At 37.2% G+C, this 25,977-nt stretch overlaps 1 protein-coding gene across 1 annotated transcript in view; it reads right to left on the reverse strand.

The window, feature by feature from the left end:
* Nucleotides 1-25,977, reverse strand: part of LOC150106522 (voltage-dependent calcium channel subunit alpha-2/delta-1-like) — a 174,987-nt gene that overhangs the window by 35,823 nt on the left and 113,187 nt on the right. Inside the window, exon 5 of the mRNA XM_090393425.1 lies at nucleotides 10,159-10,237. Coding sequence (XP_090249551.1) covers nucleotides 10,159-10,237 — 79 coding nt within the window. The remainder of the gene's footprint in view (nucleotides 1-10,158; nucleotides 10,238-25,977) is intronic.

Raw genomic sequence — 25,977 nt, forward strand, 5'->3', positions numbered from 1 at the left:
AATACAACACTACACAGGGGTCCCAAGAACCAAGTGCAGAGGAAGAAGTTCCCTATTTCATCAGTCATCCATTTTGGATCAGTCGCTGTTCGGGCCACCCATTCTGGATCAGATGCTCCTGAGTGCCTGTCTATCCATGAGAGGTATTTCATTTCCATCCTACCACCCATTTCTGGGAGGCATTTCCCTGATTCGCCATCTGGGGACACACTTTCTAGGGGTTACAGGTTCCTCAAGAGCATAGACTAGTTAGAAGAACAACTTCCATTTTTTTTTTTTCTCTGTGACTCACCCCCCCCCCCCCATCCCCATGAATGAGTGCAGCAACCCTAATGTACATCATTAGTAGTAACATGGAAGCCTTCTAGCCTCAAATAAGTAGGATGGTGGCATTGCACTTGTTGATGAAAATCATCTCACATCTAAAATGAGTGACCTATTGGAGAGAAAATACAGTAACTCACTCAGCCAACTAAGCTACCAAATGACTGGAAAAATGATTGCAGCAGAGCACTTATAGTATTTATCTATAAAAAGGGTATTAAAACTGAATGTCAGAAGGAATTTCTGCAGTTCTTTCCAGGTATGATTCCATGTGATGTAGTCTGTGTTCAATGTACTCACTGCCAAGAGAAAATGTTTATGATATAAAATCATGAGTGGACAGATGGTATATCAGAAATGTTATGTGCATAAGTGAAAGCAGAAGAATGAAGTAACTAATATGAATGACATAAAGTAAAATAGCAAAAGTATTATAGAAAATGTAGTAGGAGGGGTGAACAACAGTGGATGAAGCATGAAAGAGCCTGAAGGAAGTGGCTGATGATAATGTGGATGAGATGATAGCAAGGAAAGAAAAAGCAAATGCAAACAAAGTCTTTCACAGAACAAAATGTGAACAATTTGAGAAACGAATGAATGGCATATGACAAAGTAGGAGGAAGAATGTTAGAGAAAGTGAAGGGGAAAAGTATAAAAGATCAAGAAAATGGGAGTAAAGAGAAAATATTGCACGGAGAATCATGATAAAAGGTGTACTTAATGAGAGTGACGAAAGCATGTTTCCCAGGTGCAAAGCTGAACGATGTTAGTGAAGCTATTAAGTTTGCAGAGGGGAAAAGTGAAAGAGCTGATTGTTTTGACAAGCATGAATGATTTATTATTATTATTATATGACACCACTAAGGAGACATTGCGAGATGGCATTGTACTCTACTCCGCTACACACCTCCCAATGTCTCCACTACTACTTAATTATCCAACTACACTCAATGACACTACTACCATCATCAGCAACAACAGCATTTTGTTTGTTTGTAAATTGCGTATGTTCTAATGGCTGATTTGTCTCTATGCGGGATGAAAAACCCAAGTTTGTGGTAGAAAAAAATCCAGTTACATATGTATGAGATCGGTTAACTCGCCTTCGATTGAAAAACCCCATATAAAGATTACTCCAGTCACAACAAGAATCAAACACAGGTCTTTTCCAATCAAAGAGTGGACTGTTCCACTGTTCTTCCAATTGCACTGGAGACACAATTGGAAATTTGAAAGATGAGAGTATACAATAAGAAAATATATGAAAGAATTGCTGATAGAAGTGAAAAAGATGAGTGACAAAGTAAAGTCTGTGAGTTTGCTGCCTCAGTGTGATAAGACCGAATGGAGATAAAGGACCATGATTGCAATTGAATCAATGAGAAGATTCTGCATGAGGAATCGTGTGCACTCTATAGGTGTAGAGAGTCAATTTGATGGAAGAAAGAACTTGTATTTAGTATGTACAGAAATGAATAATTATGCAATATCAAATGTATTTCACAGCTATAAATTCTGAATGGACTGGTAATGACATTATGCAAGGGTAACTATCGCCCAAGGGGATATTGAAATGCATTTATATGAATACCAGAGTATCAGACATAAAGGACAGGAGTTTTCATTATTGTTAGCTCAATTTGGCAAAACATTATTGGCATTGATGAGATATGGTTGAGAGAAAATGATATAGTTACAAGGATAGAATGTAATTACAGGGTACTGTACTTTCAGGAAGGAATGAAGGGAATAACACAGGAGGTAGCGTAAACATTTCCTTATGTGTGTGCACTTATTTCGTAATTTGGGTGCGCCTTTGTAATATTTCTCTGTATTGTCTCTACTTCTGTTATTATTAGTATTAAATCTTCTCTCTAACTATATTCTCTATTAATTGTTATTAATTCCTCTTCTTATATGTTTTCTATTATTACTTTAATCATTTTTCTCTACTCTATTCTTACTTTTATTAGTTTATCTCTACTGCCTTTTTAACTCTTTATCCTTTAATACTTTAACTTCCTATTCTTTATTAACTTTACTTTTAATATTTTTCCTATACCGGGAGAACTTTGGAAATTTATTTAGATTAATCGACTGCACCACCAGTGCTCTCCTTGTAGTATAAGATATAATTATGTTGTACTTCCAGTAGAGTTCACTCTGAAATTATCCTAAAGCCCTTCTTAACATTAAACAGTCTTAAATCCCTTCACGCACAGGTTTGTGCTTATTTTGAAACAGTGCATTGCGTAAAGATCAGGCGGCACACTAAACAAAACAAACATATTTATTTACACTAAACTATAATTATACAAAATCATACAATAGGGAAAGATTCTCTCTTAACTCAACTTTAAGCTTAAAACATCAGCAATTTAACATTTAGAAAATGCACAGAGTCATGTAACATATTATATCAACATTAAAAAAAAAACTATTAGGCCATTACAATTCAAGGAATATCATGCTCTGTTACTTGTAACTAGTAATACTAACTATAACTGTAATCAAACTATTCTTAGACAAGTTATATCAACACTTAAAGAAACTTATCAGCCCTTCTCAGACAGTTTCACATATCATAAGCAAACGCAATGAAATTAGCTCACATATCTCCTTTAATGCTATTATGCACCCGTTCCTAGTTCCTTTGGCTTGCCATCTGTTTCTGGTTTTGACTTCCATGCAGAGATTCCGTTGTCACCGTCGTCTCACTTGGAATGGCTCGCAGGACCTGGAGCACATTTTTCCCGATGTCTATGAATTGGCCGAAGGGGGAGGGGGGGGGGGGTCCAATGATTGAAACACTTAGCAGATTGTCCTATTGGCAATGAATGCTGGTCCTGCTTCTCTTCCCCCTCAGAAGTTTCACGGCTCCTGTGGCTGTTCTTCGCGACTTCAACCGGACCAACAAACACGGCGAATCAACCCCTTCTGAAGTTCTCTCTTCTCTTCTCTTTCTTTCCTCTCTCATTCATTCCTAGATGACCTTTATACAATTTTCTCAGGTCTCTGGACGAAGGGTCAAGGCCCCCAAACATTCCTGACAAACCATCTTGACCTTCTAATTAAAGCTCACTTTTAGTTCTCACCGAATATACACACTTAATCCCATTTTCAAACAGTGGAACTACTTCAGAAGTATACCGCCCTTTTACCACTCACCTTGAAGGTGTTATCAGGCTGACTTTGAGCACATTAAAATTCCCTTACACATTTTATATACAGTTCCTACATCAATACAATGATGATTTCTAAGGCACTGTCCTTGAACCTTACAATTTAGACATTTTCTATTTTTGTACAATCTTATATGTTAATTCCTTGGGGTTAAATACATGGGCTTATTTACAACGCTAATACAAAGTTAGTTTAGCGTGTTTACGAGTTGCGACCTCTTTAAAAGTCGATGCAAAAAAAGGAAAATTTCTAGTGCATCTAATTTTACAGTAGGGCACTGTAATAATTGATGAAGAACTTTTGAACTTCTTCTGATGAAGAAATGTTAAAAAGATGGTCCATTTGAAGCTGTCTGGTGCAAGAGATAGAGGCCAGTAGGACAAATGATATTATTGGTTACTGCTACAGACTGGGGAGGGGAGACCAGAAGCAGGAGAATGCTATGCACTGATGGGTTAGCACATTGAGTGCAGGCCAAGCAATTATTATGAGAGACTACAACTATAGGGCCAGAAACTGAAGGGCAGAAAGGGTACATGGCAAGACAGAAATGGAATATCGTTCAGGGAACAAGAGGTTCGAGAGTGCTGGATCTGTTAAGAGAATCAGAAGATGTGCCCATAACAATGCAACACTTTGCCTCTGGCTATGGAAAGTGACTATGAGGTCTTGATCTTGTAGATTGTCAAACATGGTATTCTCAGTCAAGAAAGTGTTTAGGTTGAACAACAATTCTGTGATAATTACAGAATTACATTAATTCTGTAATTATCACAGAATTAATGTAATTAAGTTCTGTGATAATTATTATTAATGTTATTAGCATGGTTCTGTGAAGGGGTTGGTCATTCCTCAGTAACTTGCTCAATTTCGTAATACAGCGACTGAGTTGGATAAAGGTAATAGATTTACAGTGATTCTGATGGACTTTGCAAAGGTCTTTGACAGGATACCACATGGAATTCTTATCAGTAAATTGCAGCAAATGGAAATGGATAGGAGAGTTGTTGATGAAGAGATATCAGAGAGTAGTTTATTCAGGTGTAGAGTCCAAAAGAAGGCCTGTGAGTAGTGGTGTGACACACTGTTCTAGGACTGCTATTCTTTAATTTGTACATTAACGTTATAGGAAAGGATCTGAGAGGAACTGCTCAGTTATATGTTGATCATGCAAAGTTACATAGAGCAATAGTTATTACAAATGATGTCAAAATTTTGCAGGATGATTTGAATGGATTAGCAGACTGGGCAAAGGAGAATGGATGTCAGTTTAATGTGGCAAACTGTAAGGTTATGCATTTTGGGGTGAGAAGATTACTAGCTGTATACCATATTGGTGGAACTGTACTCCAGGAAATTGATAAAGTCAGAGACTGGGAGTGTTAGTAGATAAGGAGTTAAAGTTTAGGAGATACATAGCAAAAGCGGCTAAAGCAGCTCATCAGATTACTTGGTTACTGAAAAACACTTTGATGAACAGAGAAAATCAGATTATTGTTCCTCTTTATCGAACCTTGATAAGACCAAATCTTGACTACTGTGTGTGCAGATCTGGGAGCTAGGTTTCTTGGTGATGAAAAGGAGGTGGTGAGGATCCAGAGGCAAGTGACCAAGATGGTAGCAGGTCTATGGAATAAACCTTACTAGAATAGGGTGAAGATTTGTGGGTTACAGATACTGCTTGATAGTCAGAAAAGGGGTGATATGATTGAGACAAAAATTACTGAGTGGTTTTGCAAGATTAATTCAGAGAAAATTTTAAAGAACAGGTCTGGTGGTGGAGAACTAGGGGCCATCCATGGAAACTGAGTAAGAGTGTAGTTAACAAAGGTATCAGAACTAGGTTTTTTACTTGGCAAGTAGTGAATGAGTGGAATAGGTTGCAGAGTCTGTTGTGGATGCCATAACTGTGGATGAGTTCAAAGCAAGTTATGACAGATACTATGCAAATGTTGGATAGTTCTTGACATGATGTTTAGGGCCTCCCTCAATGAGTTTAAGGATTCCTTGGAGTCATTATCATCATTATCAAATTCCTGACATGTACCCTAAAGGGATGTACAGAATATTATGATAGTACTAAATGAAAAACTTATATCATTACGAACTTCCTATCAACAATTTTCCTCCAAATCAATTTGTTATCAGCAAAGACTCCAACATTATCAGATCTTATATTTCTGTCTTCTAAGGCACTTTTTCCTGTATCAATTCATCTATAACTTGGTCCTCCTCTGGGTCTTTTTCCTAACAACCTGGCAGAGAACACTTGTTTTACTAATCTTTCCTCTCCCATTCTGTTTAAGTGACCATATCATACCGCCTGAGATTAGCTTTGCTAACACATTCCTAGATAACAATGCCAAGTTTTTTCTTAATATCCTCGTTTTTTATACGATGTCATCTGTTCATGCCCCTAATCTTTCTTGGGGCTCCCATATCTATAATCTCTAATCTTTGGTAATGTGTTTTATTTCTAATCCATCTCTCAGATCCATAAGTTAAAACTGTTTTGAAAACTGTCTTGAATACAGCTAATTTAGTGTTTTGACTAATTTCTCTCATATCCATATAAAGTTATTTAGTTCACTTCCAACCATACCAGCTGTTGATTCTGTTATCGATTTCCATATTTAATTTACAATCTTCACCAAAAATTGTGCCTAGGTATGACTGGTGTTTGAAAATTTTGGTAAAAAAATAAGTTAAACACATTTTTTTGGAAAAAATCACCTTTATTTATCAACATAGTCTCCATCGAGATTTTCACATTTGGTCCAGTGAGTTTCCAATTTTTTCATCCCATCTAAAAAGTAGGATTTGCCAAATTGTGCAAAACAGTCACTGACAGCCTTGATACCATTTTCGTTCCAAGAAAAATTTTTTTTCTCACCCAGTCAAACTTTTAAAATTAGGAAGAAGAAGAAGTCACAAACAGCCAAGTCTGAAGAATACAGTGGATGTGGAACCAATTCAAACCTCAATTTGTGCAATATTGCTATTGCGATGGCTGATGTGTGGGACGGTGCATTGTCTTGATGAAAGAGCACTTTTTTGTGCACCAATCATGGCCGTTCTATTTTTGGTTCTTCTTTTAAATGGTCCAACAATGATACATAAGAGACTCCTGTTATTGTCTTCCCCTTTTCCAAATAGTCTATCATGGTAATTCCTTGGGAATTCTAAAAAACAGTGACCATCACCTTCCCAGCTGATAAAACAATCTTTGCTTTTTTTGGTGCTCTTTCACCAGTCATTGTCTGCTGTTTGGATTGCTGCTTGGACTGAGGTTTGTAATGGTGGATCCAAGTTTCGTCTACAGTTATGAATCGATGTAAAAAATACTGCAAATTGCAATTAAACATTGCCAAACACTGCGTTAAATTGTCTTTTCGCATTGTTTTTGAGCCAGAACAATTGTGGCTCATTGTGCACACAGCTCTTTCATGTGCAATTTTTTGTGCAGGATATTACACACCTGTTCAGTTGAGATGTCTAAATCTCAGAAATCTCATGCACTTTCACGCAGCGGTCTTCCATAATGATACCATTGATTTTGTCAATCATTTCCTTCATAGTGACCTCAGTCGGGTGTCAGAAGCACGCTTCATCTTTGCTCATTTATCCAATAATAAATGGTCTTTAATGCTGATGCAGAGTCCCCATGAACTGCATTGATGGTAAAATCCACGACGTTGCCCAGTTTTTCTAGATCGTATTTTATGTCAGCGTGATAGTTTAGATGCATACTTGCAGCAAAAGTTTTAATTCCTCTGTATGTAATTTGGATAAATACTGAGTCCTCACTGCTGTGCTGAGAAATTAATATTGCTTCGACTTCAGGGTTGATCACTAGTATTGCAGCTCGCTTTCTTTCTGACCCCCTTTGAAAATATTTTATAATTACTTGGAAAGCCGCATATTTTGTTGTTGATGTTGTAGGGTTCTTGTATTAATGCTAGTCCTATATTTTATCTATTTATGAGCCTTTATAGAGCGTCGAAGATTTATTTGAAGGCATGCCAGGGAAGTAGTGCTGTTTCTGCTATCTTTATTATTGCTTTCCATAACATGTGTTTTGAATTTTGAGCTGTCTGTAGTAGTTGTATGTCGGGCAATCTTTGCTTAGTGCCATGTATTTGCAGTTATTTTTGGTTTTGGCTTGTTGTGATTTTGGCAATTTATACAGTTCATCTCGGACTTATTTCGTGGGCACTCGCTGAACTTATATTCTTTAGAGCAGAATGGATAGGTGGTTTTTCCCCTGCAGTCTCATGTGTGATGGTAGAATTTATTGCAGTTAAAGCACCTCAGAACATTTACATAGTCTGCACAATGGCAAATTCTCCACAGCATTTTGACACCAGTTTTTAGCAATTTTATCCTCACTGTTGGATCAACTTCAATAATTAAGTTTCACTTGTTTGTTTTTTTATTTATCATGATAAATTTCTGTGTCAGCTTTTGTATCGGTTCTGAACAGTTCTTTATTCTGCATGCGGATTGAGTCGATTGCGTTGTTCGTATCAATTTCACTGGGAATATCATATATAATTAGTCTTGGAAGATATTTCTTGCTGGGATTTGCTACTAATGTGTCTTTGCATTCCTTCGTTCTTTCGTTATGTAGCAAGTCTATGTCAGTCTTTTCTTTGGATTCAATCAAGACTCCTCCATTATTAATACTTTTCATTTTTGTTATTCCGATTTTGATTTTCCTTAGGTCTATTTTTTCTTTTATGATATTTTTAGTTCCCTCACTGTTTAGTTGAGCTATCGGTTTCACTATTAGTTTATATCACTTGATTGTTTTCAAATTTGTCTTTATTTTTATCATTGTTTTTAACGACTTGATAGTATAGCCGAGTAGGCTGAGCTAAGTTAACCTGTTCCTGGTTGCTTGTAGCTGTCTGTAGTTCTATTGCTACTTTAGTTTCATTTTATTGAAAGCCTTTGTTAGTTCGCTAACTGCGGTTAGTATGTATTTTTTTAAAATTGTTTATTAAATTGCAACTTACTTTGACAACATTACGCAGCAAACACACACACACACACACACACACTTCACTAAGAGAGAGCGAGTGTGTGTGTGTGTGTGTGTGTGTGTTTTAGAAGTTTATATTGTACTCTCTGTGACTTAGAGAAGAATATTAGAAGAATTAAATAGTGTTTTTAATCCTTAATAGTGGGCGACAATGCTCTCTGTGGTGATTCCTATTGTTAATGCAGATGCATAGAAAGAGCAGGGTGCCAAAATCTGTTTAAAATCATGTCATCCATTCTGCTGCAGTTAATCAGGGTCTGTAGAACTTGTGTTGTTTCCAGGAAAAGTCTCTCCAATTTGAAAGTATGGTAAAGTTTTGTATGAGGTATAGTTCAAGAAAAAGAGGATATCAGTAGCATATCAATAGAGTCTGTGCTTGAACCACTGATGTTTATCTTGTATATTAATGACAGTGGGTAAGGGACATATACGATATAAAATTCTTGCGAGCTGACTTGAACTGATTAATTCTATGTGCAAATGTTAAAGAGTGCTAGTTCAATGTTGCTAAGTGCAAGGTTTTGAACAAAGTGCAACACAGACTTTTGAACATTTTGAACAAAGTGCAACACAGACTGAATATTTTATACTGATGGGAAATAACAACAAGTGGATGATGAAGCAAGATGCCTAAGGATGATATTGGCAGTAAGTTAAAGTTTAGAGGCCATTCTGTTAAGGTAATTATATTATTACATTGTATAACTTCAATGTTAAACAGAACATAAAAATTTAGAAATAAGTAAGTTATTCTCCCCACTTTATAATGCTTTGAAAAGAACACCTTTGGAGACTGTGCTCAGATACAGTCACTTGGGTTCATAACAAAGATGAGGAAACAGTTGAAAAGACGCAGCACCTGAATCTTTTCTACAGTTTCCTCATCATCTTCAGTCGTTAACTGCAGACAGTTAACATATGCCATGTGGCTTTACATTTATTGTTAGCATGAATTTATTTTTTTCTTGTCATGGTTTTTCAGTGTTTGGAAAACTCTGTTATCTATTTATATATATTTTTAAATGTTAAGTCCTCATGAAGCAACCAGTTTTCTGCAACAGTAGGTCTGCAAAACTAATAGGTGTAGTTTCAAATTTTAACACTTTAATTTAAACAAATTAAATTACTAGACTGAAAGAATGGTGTCTGCAAAATTTTAAAAATACAATGGCATGCACATGCACATCCGAGTTAGCAAAGGGATCTTAGTAAATACATACACATCAAAGTTAGTAAAGGTTTCCAATGAACATGATATACAGCAGGGAAATTTTGTAGCTCATGTAAACCTTTACTCACTCAAGCTGAGTAAAGGTGTGGTCAGAAAGCATGTGAAGTCCAGATTCTTCTCATGGCATGTAGCGAGTGAATGAAATAAGCTGCCAGTAAATGACTTGTGCATGTGAGTTCAGTGAATGTTTTCAAGGAAAGGTATAATGAGTATTTAGGATATGTATGTATTAATGAACATAAGTATTTAGGTTCATATATATACATATTATATGAACTACAAAGGATCATACCTCAATGAGTTCCTGACTTTCTGGAAATGTCTATTATGATACTTAGCAGTTCCAAGATTTTTGAAAAAAAAAAAAAAAACTAACCTCGATTACTGCATGCTATTCCTTTTAAGGTGGCATATGGAATTGGATGAGGTCCAACAGCATATGTGAATACACGAATCTAATACAAGAAAAATACAAAACAATTTTTTGTAGCTAATTTTAAAAATTATAATTGTAATACAGAAAATTACATTATTCAGTTTTAAATTAAGCAGCCCTCTAATTATAAGGATTAGAGCTACAGTTATTATCAGAAGCCTGATGATAATGGCTACTACCTGCTGTAAAAAATGGATAACTGCATATATCACTTTTTAACATGATTTATTTTAAATTATGATTAAAAAAGAAATTCCAGAAATTTCGAACATTCTGTTCAAAATTTCTGGAACAGAAAACTACATAGACAATGGGATGTAAATAAATAATTTACTAATTATTTACAGCTGATATTTTGCTAGGTTAAGCTTGCATTAGCAGAGGCAATTTAACACTGCACAACTGAAGATAGAAACTAAAATGGCCTCAATAAGAAGGGAAAGTCACATACATAGTGAGTGCCAATGCTCTCTGTGGTGATTCCTATTGTTAATGCAGGTGCATAGAAAGCACAGTGTACCAATATCTGTTTAAAATCATGTCATCCATTCTGTTAACCGGGGTCTGTAGAACTTGTGCTGCTTCCAGGAAAAGTTTCTCCAATTTAAAATAGGATTCGTGACATAGCTTGGCTTTCTTCCATCTTATGAAGTGGTCTCTCTCTCTCTCTCTCTCTCTCTCTATGGCATGTTGAGATAGTCCCCTTTTTGGTTCTTCATTCCAGATGTTTTTTTTGTTTTTTTTCCCCTTAATAAACTAGTTCTCTGGGAAGGAGAGAGGGTCTAGGCAATCCTTAATTTGTCTTGGGCAGGTAGAAATATTATTTAGAGATTTGTGTACAGTTCTGATTCTGTGTCATTTCAGGAGGGAGCAAAGATGGAATTGAAACATGGAATAACTTATGTTCTGAATTCTGCAAAATATGTCACTGTTAGCTTCATCCTAATCAAGCATATATATTTTCTCCCTCAGATTTGCAAGATAAGTGGATAATCTCTGTTGTTAAACAAACAGGATGTGGGTTCAAATACCACTATGGCACAATTTTCATTTCCTGGTGTGAAATCATCTCATCTTCTTTTCCCTCCTTTACCTTGCAGTATCAAGGGTTTATTAATCATTGGACCTCAAACCGTTCACAGGATAAGGTGGTCAGCCCTACACCCCGGTGTATCCTATGCCTGTCGTGTCGAGTTCTCAAGGCCTGTTTGCCTGCTTTGCGGGATGAAAAACCCCAAGATAAACTGGAGAAAAACCCTGCTGTCCACACCCAAGACCGGCTAACTTGGCTATGGCTGAGGAAGATCCTTAAGCTCTGCACGTCTCCGATGGGAATCGAACCTAGGGTAATCCTTCCCCAGGCATATGGTTGTGAAGCGCACAGTCACTAGGCTAACCGCGCAAACGTGTGAAATCATTACCCTGCTTAATGGTGGCATGAAGCACCTAGAAAATTTATAATTTAAAATTCAGATATATATATATATTTAATCTGTGTGATGATCTTCCAAATAATAATAATAATATATATTATTATTATTTGTATGCAAATTGACTCGGTTTATGAACATGTTCAATAATTTTAATGACTTAAACCACCAAGATAATTAAGAATAAAAGTTTAATATGGACACAACTAGTTTCGTTGGTAAGCCAACTTTGTCAGGTGTCAAAGTAGAAAGATATATATATATATAAAAAAAAAAAAGACCGACAGAAACATTACACACTAACAACAACAGAGCTATCAAACAACTACAGTTAAGTTCAAACTGGAGTCCACGCTTCGGTTCTAGCTATGTTTATACACATGCGTGTGATCTCGCAAGAGCACCAGCACTGAACAGCAGAGCTATGTGAATCTGGTAAATTGTAACTAAGGTTGTATTCATGTAGGTAGAATCAAGGGATCTTTTGACTCCAGGATACATTTATGTATATAACTGAGTTGCATTAATAAGCTTTTAAAAATATTTAATCTCAAAATGCGAAAGAACAAATTTCTTATTCTGATGACCAGTACGATAATTTAAAAATGTTAATAGCAAGCAAAAATAATGAATCCCAACCAATGACTACTATCAGCTTCACAACATAGTTCAGTTAAAAAGGGAACAGTGGATGATATTCCTTAAATTTATTAACTATCCTCAGAATATTTGTAAGGTTTCATAATACTTTTATTAAATGTCTTATTTTTCAAATTTTCTATAGGACTTTTACAGCATATTGTTCAATAAGTGAGTTATTTAAATGCTCATTAATAATTGAAATTAAATAATTCATATTACACTATAAAAGTGAAAATCTCAGTACCTCGGTGATCAAATGATGCTCTTTTGCCTAAAAGACCTATGTTCAAATCCCATCTAAGCTACAAAGAAACTTTATAACAATTTTTTGTTTGCAACAAGGGATCTTCTGGTCCCTTGTTAACAGCCTTACCAAGAGACAAGAAGGCTCACCTACCAGTTGAGCAGGAGTCAAGTTCAAAGAATGTCATTCTTATGAAGTCTGCTTTGGAATCGTTGATAATTTTTTTTTACACTTGTTTAGGGCTGTTATGCTAGTTGAATGAAAACTTGGAGTTTTGAATATAAGCCATTTCACATATGCTGCATGTTTATCATGGACTGCAAAGATGCATTTTTTTGAGAACCAGAGCTTTGAATACAGGTGTGTGTGTGGGGGGGGGGGGTGTGTAATGAAGGCTCTCATTCCAGTGAGGATTATTTTATTTTATTTATTAGCTCAGTGCAGATGTTTGGATCAGGAAAGCAAAAGCAGTAGTCTGACCATGAAAAAGAGGCATAAAAATTCCAAAGGTCATCCCAGTTGGCACAATTGTGGTACCACAGAGTATCAGGCTGGCATTGGCTGGGAGAAGGATGAACTATAGAGAATAAGACTTGAATAAAATTGTGGTCAGAGTTCCCAAGGTGAGAGAAGAGGTCTGCCTTTTCCATTCACAATTTATTTGGAGGGAGAGCTAGTTAAGAAAAGGTCCAGAATGTTGGAAGAATGGTGAGGATTATCTAGTATTCTGGTAAATACTAAAGAATCCTCACCTAGTAACTAGTATTCTGATTATCTAGTGAGGCAAGAAAATCTTGAGCCAGAGCAGATCAAAAAGCAGGTATTCCAGGTTGGATAGCCTTTGGCAAGGAATATCAGATTTTGTTTCCTCAATCAACAATTCTCCATATTAAAGTCAATCATACAAATACTAGCATTTTAACTGCAGATACAAAAATATTTCTAATAAAAAATTTAAAAACATCTAAAAATATGAAAAATACAACAAAAAATTTGAAAAAATAATAAAAATATGTCCCAACTCCCCACCGAAATTTCTTCCCATAAAAACACTTCAATATCCATTTCACCAAGATGTGAGACATCAGTACACAGCCACTTAAAGACATCAAAACCTGATCACCTATTGTTACGAGAACTCCAACTAGCATCCTGCATGATGCTTTCTACAAAAGAGAGGAACATATGCTTTTGCAAAATCTGATATTCCCATTTCCATTCCCAGGGACTTGTGTATACATAACTCTTACACAGGAGTGCCTGGACTCCAGTCCAAGTGTAGCTTCAAACAGTGCCCCCCCCCCCATACTGCTAACTCTTCCAAGCATGACCTGATGGAGTAAGTGGCAGCAGAATTATTTGCCAGCTGATCAGGAAGCCTCCAACAGATGCATTACCATCAGATTTGGTCCTGTGTACTATCTGGCTGCCAGCCTATGGAAAAACTGTTTTACTGTTATATCCTAAAATGGAGAAGAAACTGGCTACCAAGTTGAATAATGATGATTTGGACAAACTGTCACAATCCTTCTCAGCACACTACATTTATCCACCACACAACATAAACAAGAGCTACTCTACAGAAATATTGCCACTTAGTTCATGTGACTGATCATCTTTATAAACATTTTCACTTCTTATATTACAGTTCTGTTCAATTATCCTGAAATGGAATGAAACATTTATATGACTGTGGAAAATGAGCAAAAGCAATTTGTTGGTAATGACAGTGCTAACAAAATTTACAACCAAAAAAATCTTTTTTTTAACATTACATTGACCATGCTAACAAAAGCACTTATAATAATTGACTTCTTCCCAGACCATACTCATTACATCAAACTTTTACTGTATTTCATAAATAAGTAATTACATACTATCCTTATGATTATGTTTTACTTTTTTTTATATGATAATCCCATACACAAGAGGTTGAGTAGCCTATAGTGCAATAGTTGCATGGGTGGGTGAAAAGGAATTTGTTCAAATTTAGTTTGAACATCTGTAGACTGTATTCTGTGGAAAACACATAAGATCAGAGAATATTCCAGATGGCAGTAGAGAGGAGGTAAATGAAGAGGAGGAGAACAAATTTGCTTAGTGGGTTTGAAGTTGAACTATGAAGGGATGTTGAGTAGTTACTACATGTGTTTTAATGGATTTAACAGTGGATAGAGGAATTATTGATGTCAGTTCAGATGAGCACCATCTGTGGTAGTATTTATAGAAGATGCAAGCAGCAGGAACTGAATGCCTGCTTGAGAGTGGGTGAAGTGGGTGAAGTGAATTGAGAGTGAGTCATTAATCAACCTAATTGCTCTATTCTGTGCTGAGTGATGTATTTTTAGGAAACTATGAGGAGTGCCCCCAGATGTGTGAGAACAGTATCCAATGGCTGGACAGATTTCAGATTTGTAGAGGATTAACAATTGTTAAGTATAGTAATGCCTTGAACAAATGAGAAATCCTTATTTTTGAATGCCAAACTTCTTTGGCATTCAAAAATAATAAGAGAGATTTGATGACAGTGTAATCCCATGAAGAAAGATCTCATCTTGTATAGAGATTTGAGTTTTGTGAAGAGTAAGACTGCAAGAATAGGAAATAAGGCAGGCCGCATTTTGCTAGCAATGAATCTGACAAGGCCGTCTGAACCCCACTGAAGAATGGTTGTAAGAATTTAGGGTAACAGAGGTTGCTATTCTGGAAGTTGTGTAACATATGGTTTAATGAATGAGAAGTAGGAGTGTAGTACACTGTCATCAGAAAAGCTGTGTATTGGAAATGTAGTCAACTGGAGTAGGTCATTGATATTGAGATAAGAAAGAGCAGGTGAGAGAACAGAGCCTTGCAGGATGCCAGCATTAGTGGCATAATTTGTCAGCCTGGCAAGCTGAGTGGTTAGCATATCCACTCTCCAGTCAAAAGCTGTGGGTTCGAATCCTGCTGTGGGCATGAATGTTTGTGATTGTCTTTGGAAATACTAGTGGTGGTCGTCAGTAGATGGCGTTGGTGGATTGAGTTGTAGAGCAGGTGCCCTCCCTCGATAAGTCTGGACTCCCTGGAGGTGTCAAATAATAATAATAATAATAATTAGAGGATAACAAACCATCAATCATCACACATAATATATGTCCAATCAGAAAGCTGTCAATCCAGTTGCACAAGTCATGGGATATGTCAAATGAGAAGCACAATGAATCCTTGTGCCAGACCCTATTGAAAGCCTTGGAGATATCAAGAGCAACCATCTGAGACTCACCTAGATTGTTCCATGATATTCATCCAGAGATGAGTGATATAGGTAAGCAGCAGAAGCGATCATTTATTTATTAGCACTTTCAAGGTGAAGGTAGCATAGGGGTTGAATGTTGATGGCTATCTCCTTTGCTTAAGATGTAGTAAGTGAAATGAGATAAGTGAAACAGGGTGGCAGTTTATAGTAAGGATGTATCACCCTGATTGGGAATAGGTTGTTATGTGGGCTAATTTTCATGCTGAGGGATAAAAACCAGTGTAATTTGAAAACATAAAAATGTAACACAGAATGAGAGTTAACTTTGGTGTACACATCTTTAGGATAATTGGAGAAATGTCATCAGGGTCAGGAGACTTTTTTTTAGTAAATGGATAAAATTTTTCTTATTTCTTTCTGGCAAAGTGCCAAGAAGGCCACTGTGTGGTGAGTGGAATGGTTGGTCTTTGAGTATTTTCAAAGATCGACCATGTATAAATTAGAAGAGAAGTAGGAAGCCAGGAGGCTGGCTTTTCTGTGGGTGATGATCCAATAGAACCAACTGAGTGTAACAATGGTGGAAGCAGCGATGGACAGAAGTTATGGCAGATGGCTTTGGCAAGAGACCAGAAGGCATGACTGATATTTGGACAGGATGCAAATTTCCTGCTTTTAGCTCTTTCAAATTCCATTTTGTATGAGTTGATAATCATCTTGCAACTATTCCATGCTTTAGCATAAACAGTAAAGGAAAATGGAAGTTTAGATAAAAGCCAGTTATGGTATACTAAATTTTTCACTTGTGCAGCCTTGGCACACTTTCTGGAGAACTGAGGCTAGGTTAGAGGCTGGGAATGTAGAGTGGACTGGGGAATAAATGTTTCCATACCTATGAAAATTATTTCAGTGACACATTCAGTACATATGTTTGGGTCAGAAAGAAAGCAGCACCCCAATAAAGAAAATGGAGCATAGAAGTTGTAAAGATCATCCCAATCGGCATTTTTTGGAGAGTGGTTTTTATGTCACATTTTTATGTCAAGTTATTGTTATCTACTCTATATAAAATAAAAAGGCGTTAGATTTATTTAGTTTATTTATGATTATGCAGGATTATAAATATCTACTCTATATATTCATGAAATTATTTTTTCTTTCTTTATTTATCTTTTTTACATTAAAGTTACTTTAATTAGAGGTTTCCAGGAATTTAAGATAAGACAAAATTTGAAGCGTTTTTATGTCACGGATGTGACATAAAATTCGAAAAGGTGCTTGGTGGGTGATGATTTTTGGAAGGCGATGAAATGCGTGATGCTTCCTCCACCTTTGCTACGAGTTGCCCTTGTATTACACTACCATTGGGTAGGTAGCTCTCACCTAAAGGTAGTGCAACACAAGGGTAACTGCATATAATCAGTCATGACCTACCAGCCCGGTAGGTCTTGACTCTTTTATTTCAAGAAGTGAACGGCCGTGCAGATCAAATCCGAGTTAGACACCATTTATCGGGACTCTTCACCAGCATTAAAGACTATTTATTTTTTGATAAATGAGTTTAAATGTGGTCATAAGTCCATCAAAGATGAAGCATTCTCTGGGGACCCGACTGAGTCACCACGAAGGAAGTCATTGACAAAATCCATGGTATCATTATGGAAGACCGCCAAGTGAAAGTGCGTGAGATTGCTGAGATTGTAGGCATCTCAACTGAATGGATGTATAATATCCTGCACAAAAAATTTCGCATGGAAAAGCTGCGTGATGGGTGCCACGAATGTTGACTGTCAATCAAAAACGCATGCAAAAAGACATTTCAACGCAGTGTTTGGATCGCAATTAGCAGTATTTTTTGCATCAATTAATGACTGTAGATGAAACTTGGATCCACCACTACACACCTGAGTCCAAGCAGCAGTCAAAACAGTGGAATTCAGGTTCAAATTGGTTCCACATCCACCATATTCTCCAGACTTGGCTGTTTGTGACTTATTCTTGTTACAAAACTTAAAAATTTGGCTGGGTGGAAAAAAAATTTTCTTTGAACGAGGATGTCATCAAGGCTTTCAATGACTATTTTGCACAATTTGAACAAATCCTACTTTTTTAGATGGGATGAAAAAATTGGAAACTTGAAGGGCCAAATGTGTAGCCCTCTATGAAGACTATGTTGAGAAATAAAGGTGATTTTTTCCAAAAAAATGTGTTTAACTTATTTTTTTTACCAAACTTTTGAAACAACTCTCATATTTATTCCTATCCATATGCTTTTTTTTATGGAACACAATAAAATACTTCCAGTTCCCGAGTTAGTCGATCTCTGGCACGGGCAAGCAGGTTTTTCCTCCCGGAAACTCGGGTTTTTCGTCCTGTAAACTCAAGAAAATCGACTGTAGAACCCACATTATTTTCAGACATTAAATATATTGTGTTAGGGTTAGGGACCATGAGATGGCGGCACATTTCAGCCATCTCTCTTCACTATGTACCGCTTAATTAGTGATAGCCTTGGGCCATCTATCTCTGATTGGTGCCAGTGGAGACTGAACTGCCCACTCAGTCTCCAAAAGTTAGATAGGGCTAAATGGCCTCGCCTACTCCCCGTATACGGGAATAAAAAGGTGTTAGCTGATTTTTTTTTTTTTTTTAGATACTCTGAAATCAAGCTACAAAAGAAACATAATCTACATATCAGTGTGTAACTATACACAATAAACACTTCAGATAAACTGAAATCAAGTTACAAAAAGAAAAATAATCTACACATCAGTGTGTAACTGTACACAATAAAATACTTGAGACAAATAATTATTATTACGTGACACATCAAGGGAGTCCACAGACTCATCGAGTTAGAGCACCAACTCTACAGATCTCTGTCTCCACAACTCAACCAACCAACTACAACTAACTACAACTACACCAACGTCATCTAGCATCCACAACCACTACCACCAATAGTATTTCCACAGACAATCATAAACATCCATGCCCACGAACCTGCAGCCTTTTTGCTGGAGAGCAGATACGCTAACTACTGCCAACCAGGCCGTCAATTTCAGATAAACTGAAATCAAGTTACAAAAGAAAACTAATCTACACATCAGTGTGTAACTGTACACAATAAAACACTTCAAATAAACTGAAATGAAGTTATAACTGCTAAAGCTTCAAGATACATTAATACAAATTATACCAATCATTCCAAGATTTGTGACCAAAGGGGAATTGATGACCCATGAAATTAAAGATGCATTAACAAAACACACACCTGAAGAAAGATATTACCTCAAACTTTTCAATCAATTTGATGGCTATTAGAAATGCCGATAACTCTTTAATTTTGCAATAATCTGGAACAACTTTAGTTTCTCAAACATCAACTAGCCTCAGATCACTTTTACAAACTATTTTACCATCATGTAAATAAACTAAACTAAAAGCAAGGCAAGTTAAAGGGAGATGGTAAATCCCATTTTATTTTATAGCCGGGTACGAAACTCGGATCAAAATCCATCGAATCCATAGAGTTTCATGCCGAAAAAACTATCGCCGAGCCTAAGTGTAAGTAATCACTTGGGTAGTACAACACCAGGCAAGGCAGTTTGCTTTTATACTCCTGTATACTGATTATATGCATTTGGTATTTAAATTAGGTACATCAAGCCGACACATTACCTACTAATACACTGCCTTCCATAGCTTAAGGAATAAAGAGAAAAATCACAATAACTTGGAGGGGGGCATAAGAAAGTCATATACATTATGCAAAAAGTGATACTGAGTCTTGTTATCATACAAAAATGAGTAGCACTGTCAATGGTATATGCAAATGAGCCACACCATAAAAGCAGGCATTTTGAAGTAGTTTTGACTTTTGTATCTGGAGTGAGAACAACGCATTTTGTAATAACAAAATTCTTGGATAACGACATCATTTAACCAATGAATTCAAGTGGCGAGACTATCATAACACTAGACGCTGGCAAAAGTCAGACAGAGTTAGCCAGATATTGGCATGCGAGTTGTTTCATAGTTCACAGACTATGAAACTACTTTAACAGTCGCAAGCAGCTTCTCAAGGATACAGTGAATGAAGGCAATGAGCTCAACTGAAGTGAGTAACTGATATATTTGATTATCTGCTCATTGAAACAGGAGTGTTACCCTAAGTCAGCTATTTATTTATTTATGCTTATGGCAAAAGCAGCTACAGGTCAATGTCCAGACCAGAAAAGCCAATCCAGGACCTCATCTGTCACCTGGAAGCAACCACCATGAAATTGGCACCTTGGACAGTCATTCACAATATGAGTGATCGTCTGGGCCACAGGGAAACGGTCACAATAAGGGTGGTCTGACAGTCTCCATTTATGTAGTATGTAGCCACATCTTCCCTGGTTAGTTCTGATTCTGTTGACGATGGATCAGAACCAGGCTGCAGAGCACAGGGATCTTCAACCAGGAAATTATTTATTGGAAGATTGTTGGACCATTGTTCTCTCCACATGTCAGGTGTTGATGGAAAGGCACCTGAAGAGAGCTTGTCCATAGACCAGAAAGGGTTTCTTGATTTTAGGCAAAGACTAGGTGGATATATGAGAGTCTGGTGCAGGGATAGGAGCGAGTTGCTCAGTTTATTAAATACTTTAATCGAGGCTTGTCTTCTCTGTGAAAGTTTTGGACCTGGTCATTGGTCCAGATGATATATGCATAAGTAAGGTGTCCGCATTACCTCCAATTGGTGAGAGCGATCATGTGGTATTGACTTGGGAGGTTGCAAAATTTGTGGATTAAGAAGTATATATGGAACTACAGGTTAGGCAATTATAACAAGCTTTGGAGCGAGCTTGTGGCAGTCCCATGGCAGAATATATTGCAGGGTAAAGATGTTAGCAGTGCATGGGATAAAATCAGTGGGTATCTGAGGAAGGCAATATCAGATTGTGTCCTCATGATCAGAAAGACAAACAAGGTAGGAGTTAGATGGATGAGCAGTAGTATCAAGCTTGATCTGCAAAAAAAGAAAATGTTAGGGAGAATTTAAAAGGAGAAAGGCAATCAGTACACCCATGAGCAGCACAAGGCTCAAGCTAGGAAGGTTACCAGCATAGTAAGAAAAGCTAAATCAGATTATGAGAAGAACTTAGCCAAGGAGATCAAGGATAATCCCAGAGTTCTTCTGCTATGTGGCAAGTAAAAGGAAGAATGACTTCAGAAGGGCAACTTTAGTGGGTGCTGATGATATTGAGGTGACAAATTCGGATGTAATAGTAGAGTTACTGAGTGATCACTTTTCAAGAGTCTATTCATCCAAGTGAGGATATCTCTGTACCTGTAGCAATAACTAATGTGAGAATTGAAGTTAAGAAATCAGAGGACTTAGTATATTGCAAAATTTAAATGCAAACACTGCTGTAGGTTTAGATAAAATATCATCTCGGTTGTTGCGTGATTGTGCAAAGGAATTGTCAACACCTCTTACTTGGTTATTTAACTTAAGCTTGAACTCTGGTATGGTCCCTAGGGAGTGGAAGGAAGGCAAAGTAGTCCCTTTGCATAAAGGTGGCTCTAAAACTGCAGTAGTTAATTACAGACCAATCCCCATCTCAGGAGTGGTGGTAAAGTGCTGTAAAAGTGTTGGAAAAGTTGGTTAAAGATAAAATTCAAGAATGGGTGGATCAGGATATGATACTCTATAGGGGCCAACATGGTTTTATTAAAGGTCGCTCCTGCTTTAGCAACTTATTAGCTTTTTATAATAGAATGACATCTGAGTTGGACAAAGGAAATGGCTACACAGTGGTACTTCTGGATTTTGCTAAGGCTTTTGACAGGATACCCCATGAAATACTGTTGCACAAATTGGAGCAGATGGGGATGGACACTGAACTGGTGATATGAATAGGAGAATGGCTCAGGGAGAGATACCAGAAGAGTGTATGGAGGAGCAGAGTCCAGGATGAGGCAGGTGACCAGTGGCATGCCTCAAGGCTCTGTGCTTGGGCTAATTGTTGTTTAATTTGTACATAAGTGATATAGGAAATGGCTTAAAAGGAGATATTCAGTTGTTTGCTGATGATGCAAAGTTGGGTAGCGCAATAAAAAATCAAGCTGATGTCGAGAGTTTGCAGGATGATTTAAATAAGCTGGTAAAATGGGCAAAAGGTAATGGATGTCAGTTCAATGTGAAAAAGTGTAAAGTTATGCATTTTGGGATTAAAAGATTACCAGCTGTGTACTACACTGATGGAACAGTACTCCAAGAGATTGATGAGGCTAGGGACTTAGGGGTGTTGGTGGAGAGAGAGAGAGAGAGAGAGAGAGATGAAGTTCTGGGGACACATAACTAAGGTGTTCAAGATTGCACATAGGATTACTTGGTTATTCAGGAACACACTAACATCCAGAGATAGAGAGGTTATTATTCCCCTTTATAAAGCATTGATACTTCCACATTTGGATTACTGTGCTCAGGTCTGGTCACTAGGATTCCTTGGAGATTAGGAGATTGTGGAGAGGGTTCAGAGGAGAGTGACTAAGTTGGTGAGTGATGTAAAAAATGCTCTCTACATTGATAGATTGAGAACTTGTGGATTGCAGAGGTTGGTTGAGAGGCAGAGAAGAGGAGATACGATAGAAACATTTAAGTTACTAAAAGGTTTTTATAAGATTAATGCAGGGGAAATGTTTCAGCTGTGTGATAGTGATGGAAGAACATGAGGTCATCCCTGGAAATTAAGGAAAAGTGTGGTTAACAGGTGTGTGAGAACGAGGTTTCTCGACTGGAGGGTGGTGAATGAGTGGAATGCATTGCCTGACTCAGCTGTGAGTTTTTCGTCTGTAAATGAATTTAAGAAGAGATATGATAGATATAGCTGGGTGTCTATAATGTTAGTGTGTACACTTCTTTCCCAGACAGGGGCATAGTATTCTGCTGCAGAGAATGCAAGGGCTAGTGCAGATGACCTTATGACATCAGCACCACAACCCCCAGGTTGTTCCAGCAAGCCGTGAGATGATATTATTTCTCATTTTAACTTTGTTGGACAGGTTAGTGATGTGCCTTTTATAGGTTAGGCTTCTGTTCAGGCTCACTCCAAGGTATTTTGGGTGAGGCTCATGTTCTACCATTCTGTTACAGAAAGAGAGGTTGAGGTGTCGATTTGCCTCTGCATTGTTCAGGTGGAATGCTGAGGACAAAAGTTTTTGTTGGGTTTGGCTTCAGGTACCACTGCTTAAAGTACACCTCCAGGATGTTGAGATCTGTGTACAAGTTGTTTTCAGGTTGGCAAAGGAGGTAGACTGGTGTAGGATAGCGAGATTATCAGCGTATACACATCTGCTTGAGCTGGTATGTAGTAAGTCAGACATGTAGGTGTTAAATAGTAAAGGGGGATAACACAGAGACCTGTGGAAGACTGTTGTGGAGGAATCTGAACCTGCTCTTAAATCAATATGGATCTGGATCTTTCTGTTGGAGAGAATGGATTCAAAAAGTTGGAAAATGCTTTTCACCTTATGATACCGCTTAGCTTTAGGAGGAGGCCCCTGATACAGACTGTCATAAGCTGATGTTAGATCGGTGAAAGTGACTCCAGATTTATGTTTCTTCTGGAAGCCTGCTTCAATCTGTGCTATCAGGGCCTGGAACTGGTTACAGCATCTTCTTCCTGGCCTGAAGCCAGCTTGTTCAATCAGGAGTGCTCATTCGATGAGTGGTGAAATTCTTTTAAGGAGAATTCGTTCAAAGAGCTTAAAGGTGAAGCAAAGCAAGGAGATAGGTCGTAGATTTTTGACATTATTTAGATCTTTCCCTGGTTTGGGCACAGCAATTGTTTTGGCTTCCTGCCACAGTTTTGGTACGTTTTCCAGTTGTTATAATATTTGAGAAAAGGGCAGCCAGCCATGTTTGACCTCGTTAGCTGAGATGTTTTAGAAACTCGGAGAGGATACCACCTACTCCTGCAAATTTGCCATCTTGGTGAGTTTTTTAAGGCTTCCTGTACCTCTTCAAGGGAAACTGGCTGTACAAGTTCAGGAAGCTGGGAGGCCCTCTTCAGATTTTTTCTGATGGAAGATTGTACAGTTTTTCCTGGTAGAGCTGGGACTTATCTTGGAGGTTTTCAGTAAACGATTAGCCATTTGATCAGAAGTTACCTCTGGTGGTTTGTATGTTGTTGGTTCTGCCCCCCCCCATTTTCTCAGCGGTGACCAGCTTTTCCGGCTAGATTTGGTGAAGTCAAGTTCATGGATGGTTGAGATCTATCTTTCCTTTCTGTTTTTGTCAAGTGTTGCTATAAGCTCCTTGGCAATAGTTGGGGCTTCAGTTTTTTCATATTTGGCTATGGTATGACCTCACACTGGCTACAGGAACATTGGTATCTGCTTCCAATGTGTGCAAAAGGCTTCATGAAGGTGGTCTGTATGCAAGGCAACCAGCAGTCAGCATGATCCTATCCTCATGCCACAGGAGAGAATGTTTGAAATGGGCCAGCTCCATTTCATGAACCCATGACCAATGGGAATCTGTTGTTTACAGATGCTTCCCCCATTTGCTTTACAAAGCAATACCAGGCATGCTCTGATCTGGAGAGAACCAGGGGCACATTATCATCCTCTAATAACCATGAAAGGGACACTTGGAGATTGCATGATAATTTGGAAAGGCATCTCATTGGGTAGATGCACCAATCTGTATGTGCTTCCTAGCAGAACCATGAATGCTGCAACTTATAGAGACGAGGTTCTGGACTTCTATGTTCATCTGTATGCAAGTTTCTAAGAAGCCAAGTTACTTGACTTCTTAGAAACATAGCTGTGACTTGGATGTGATAGGCCATTGAGCCAGAAAAAAGAAGGTGAAATGCGACTGTCATAAAATTCAATATTTGAGATCATTACAAAAACCTATTGAGACATTTCAATTTTAGAAGACAAAATTAGGTATGTGGTAGAAGATTTTGAAATGCTACAAATAACTTCTTTGTTCTGGCCAGATGGAATTCCATAAAGTCTGGTATTTAGAACCTTACTTAAAGTGTTATGTGATTTCAATTATAGTTTAAATCAGACCATTTAGAGGAGGAAAAATTACACAAAACATTTCAAAATTATATAAAATTACTCCACTCTAGTTAGATGGAATTTGAAGAAAATTTTGGTAGTTTAGCATCTCTACTGAGATTTTTCATGCTCGGTTTTGGTTAATTTACAATGGACAACTTTTAGTGGCAAAATGTTTCATAATGATACAAAAATCATATGTTATGAATAACTTCACATAAAGTGTTCAGAAAGCATCTTTTTTATGAATGTTTATAACCTTTCCACATTTCTTTTAATTGATCATTTTAATATCAGAAGTCACAGAAAAATTTCTATGATCCCTTCTATCGACATCAGCATCTTGGCTTACACATGGATCAGTGTTATGCACACACACACACACATGCATGCCTATGCATTAGACTTGACAGCTTTCTGAACATATGTTAAGCAGCTATACGAAGCTCAATTTCGGGGGGGAGGGGGGGGGGGATAAAAAAATAAAATAAAACACACACTGTATTATGAATCTAACTGATAAGCTTAGGCGTTGATGGTTATTCATGACTTATTTTTCACGGTATTAACAACACCACAAACACTTTTATCCACAAGGATGTTTTATTAACGCTAATATTTCGCAGATTTTCAACTCAGCATCATCAGAGCACAACACACATGTAAACGCGACAGTGAGTGAGTGAAACAATATAATTGCAAAAGACAAAAGATCTAAAGTCCTATTTTTGGCGCCAAAATAGGGCTTTAGATCTTTTGTCTTTTTGTTGCCTCTTTTCGTTCAGAAGTGTCCCTTATTCTAAAAACATTGGCTTTTTACTCAAGAATTCTTAGGGCATTATAGGTGTATTTTAAAGATAAATATATGCAGACTAGTAGAGGAAGAAATTTTGCACACACCTTGTTTGGATGTTAGGTCTTCGTTCTGCATACTTCTGCTGTTAGGCTCTTAAAAGGAGGAGGAGGTTGAGGTAGGTGGGAAATTAATTTGAAAACCCGTTTTTTTTTTTGTTTTTTTTTTAAATAATATATATACATATAGATATATATTTATAGTATATATATATATATATACTATAAATATTATACATATATATATATATTTATAGTATATATATATATATACTATAAATATTATATAT

The sequence above is a fragment of the Typopeltis vanoorti genome, chromosome 5 (assembly GCF_054136105.1).
Source record: "Typopeltis vanoorti isolate ZY-2024b chromosome 5, IOZ_Tvanoo_1.0, whole genome shotgun sequence".
NCBI lineage: Eukaryota > Metazoa > Arthropoda > Arachnida > Uropygi > Thelyphonidae > Typopeltis > Typopeltis vanoorti.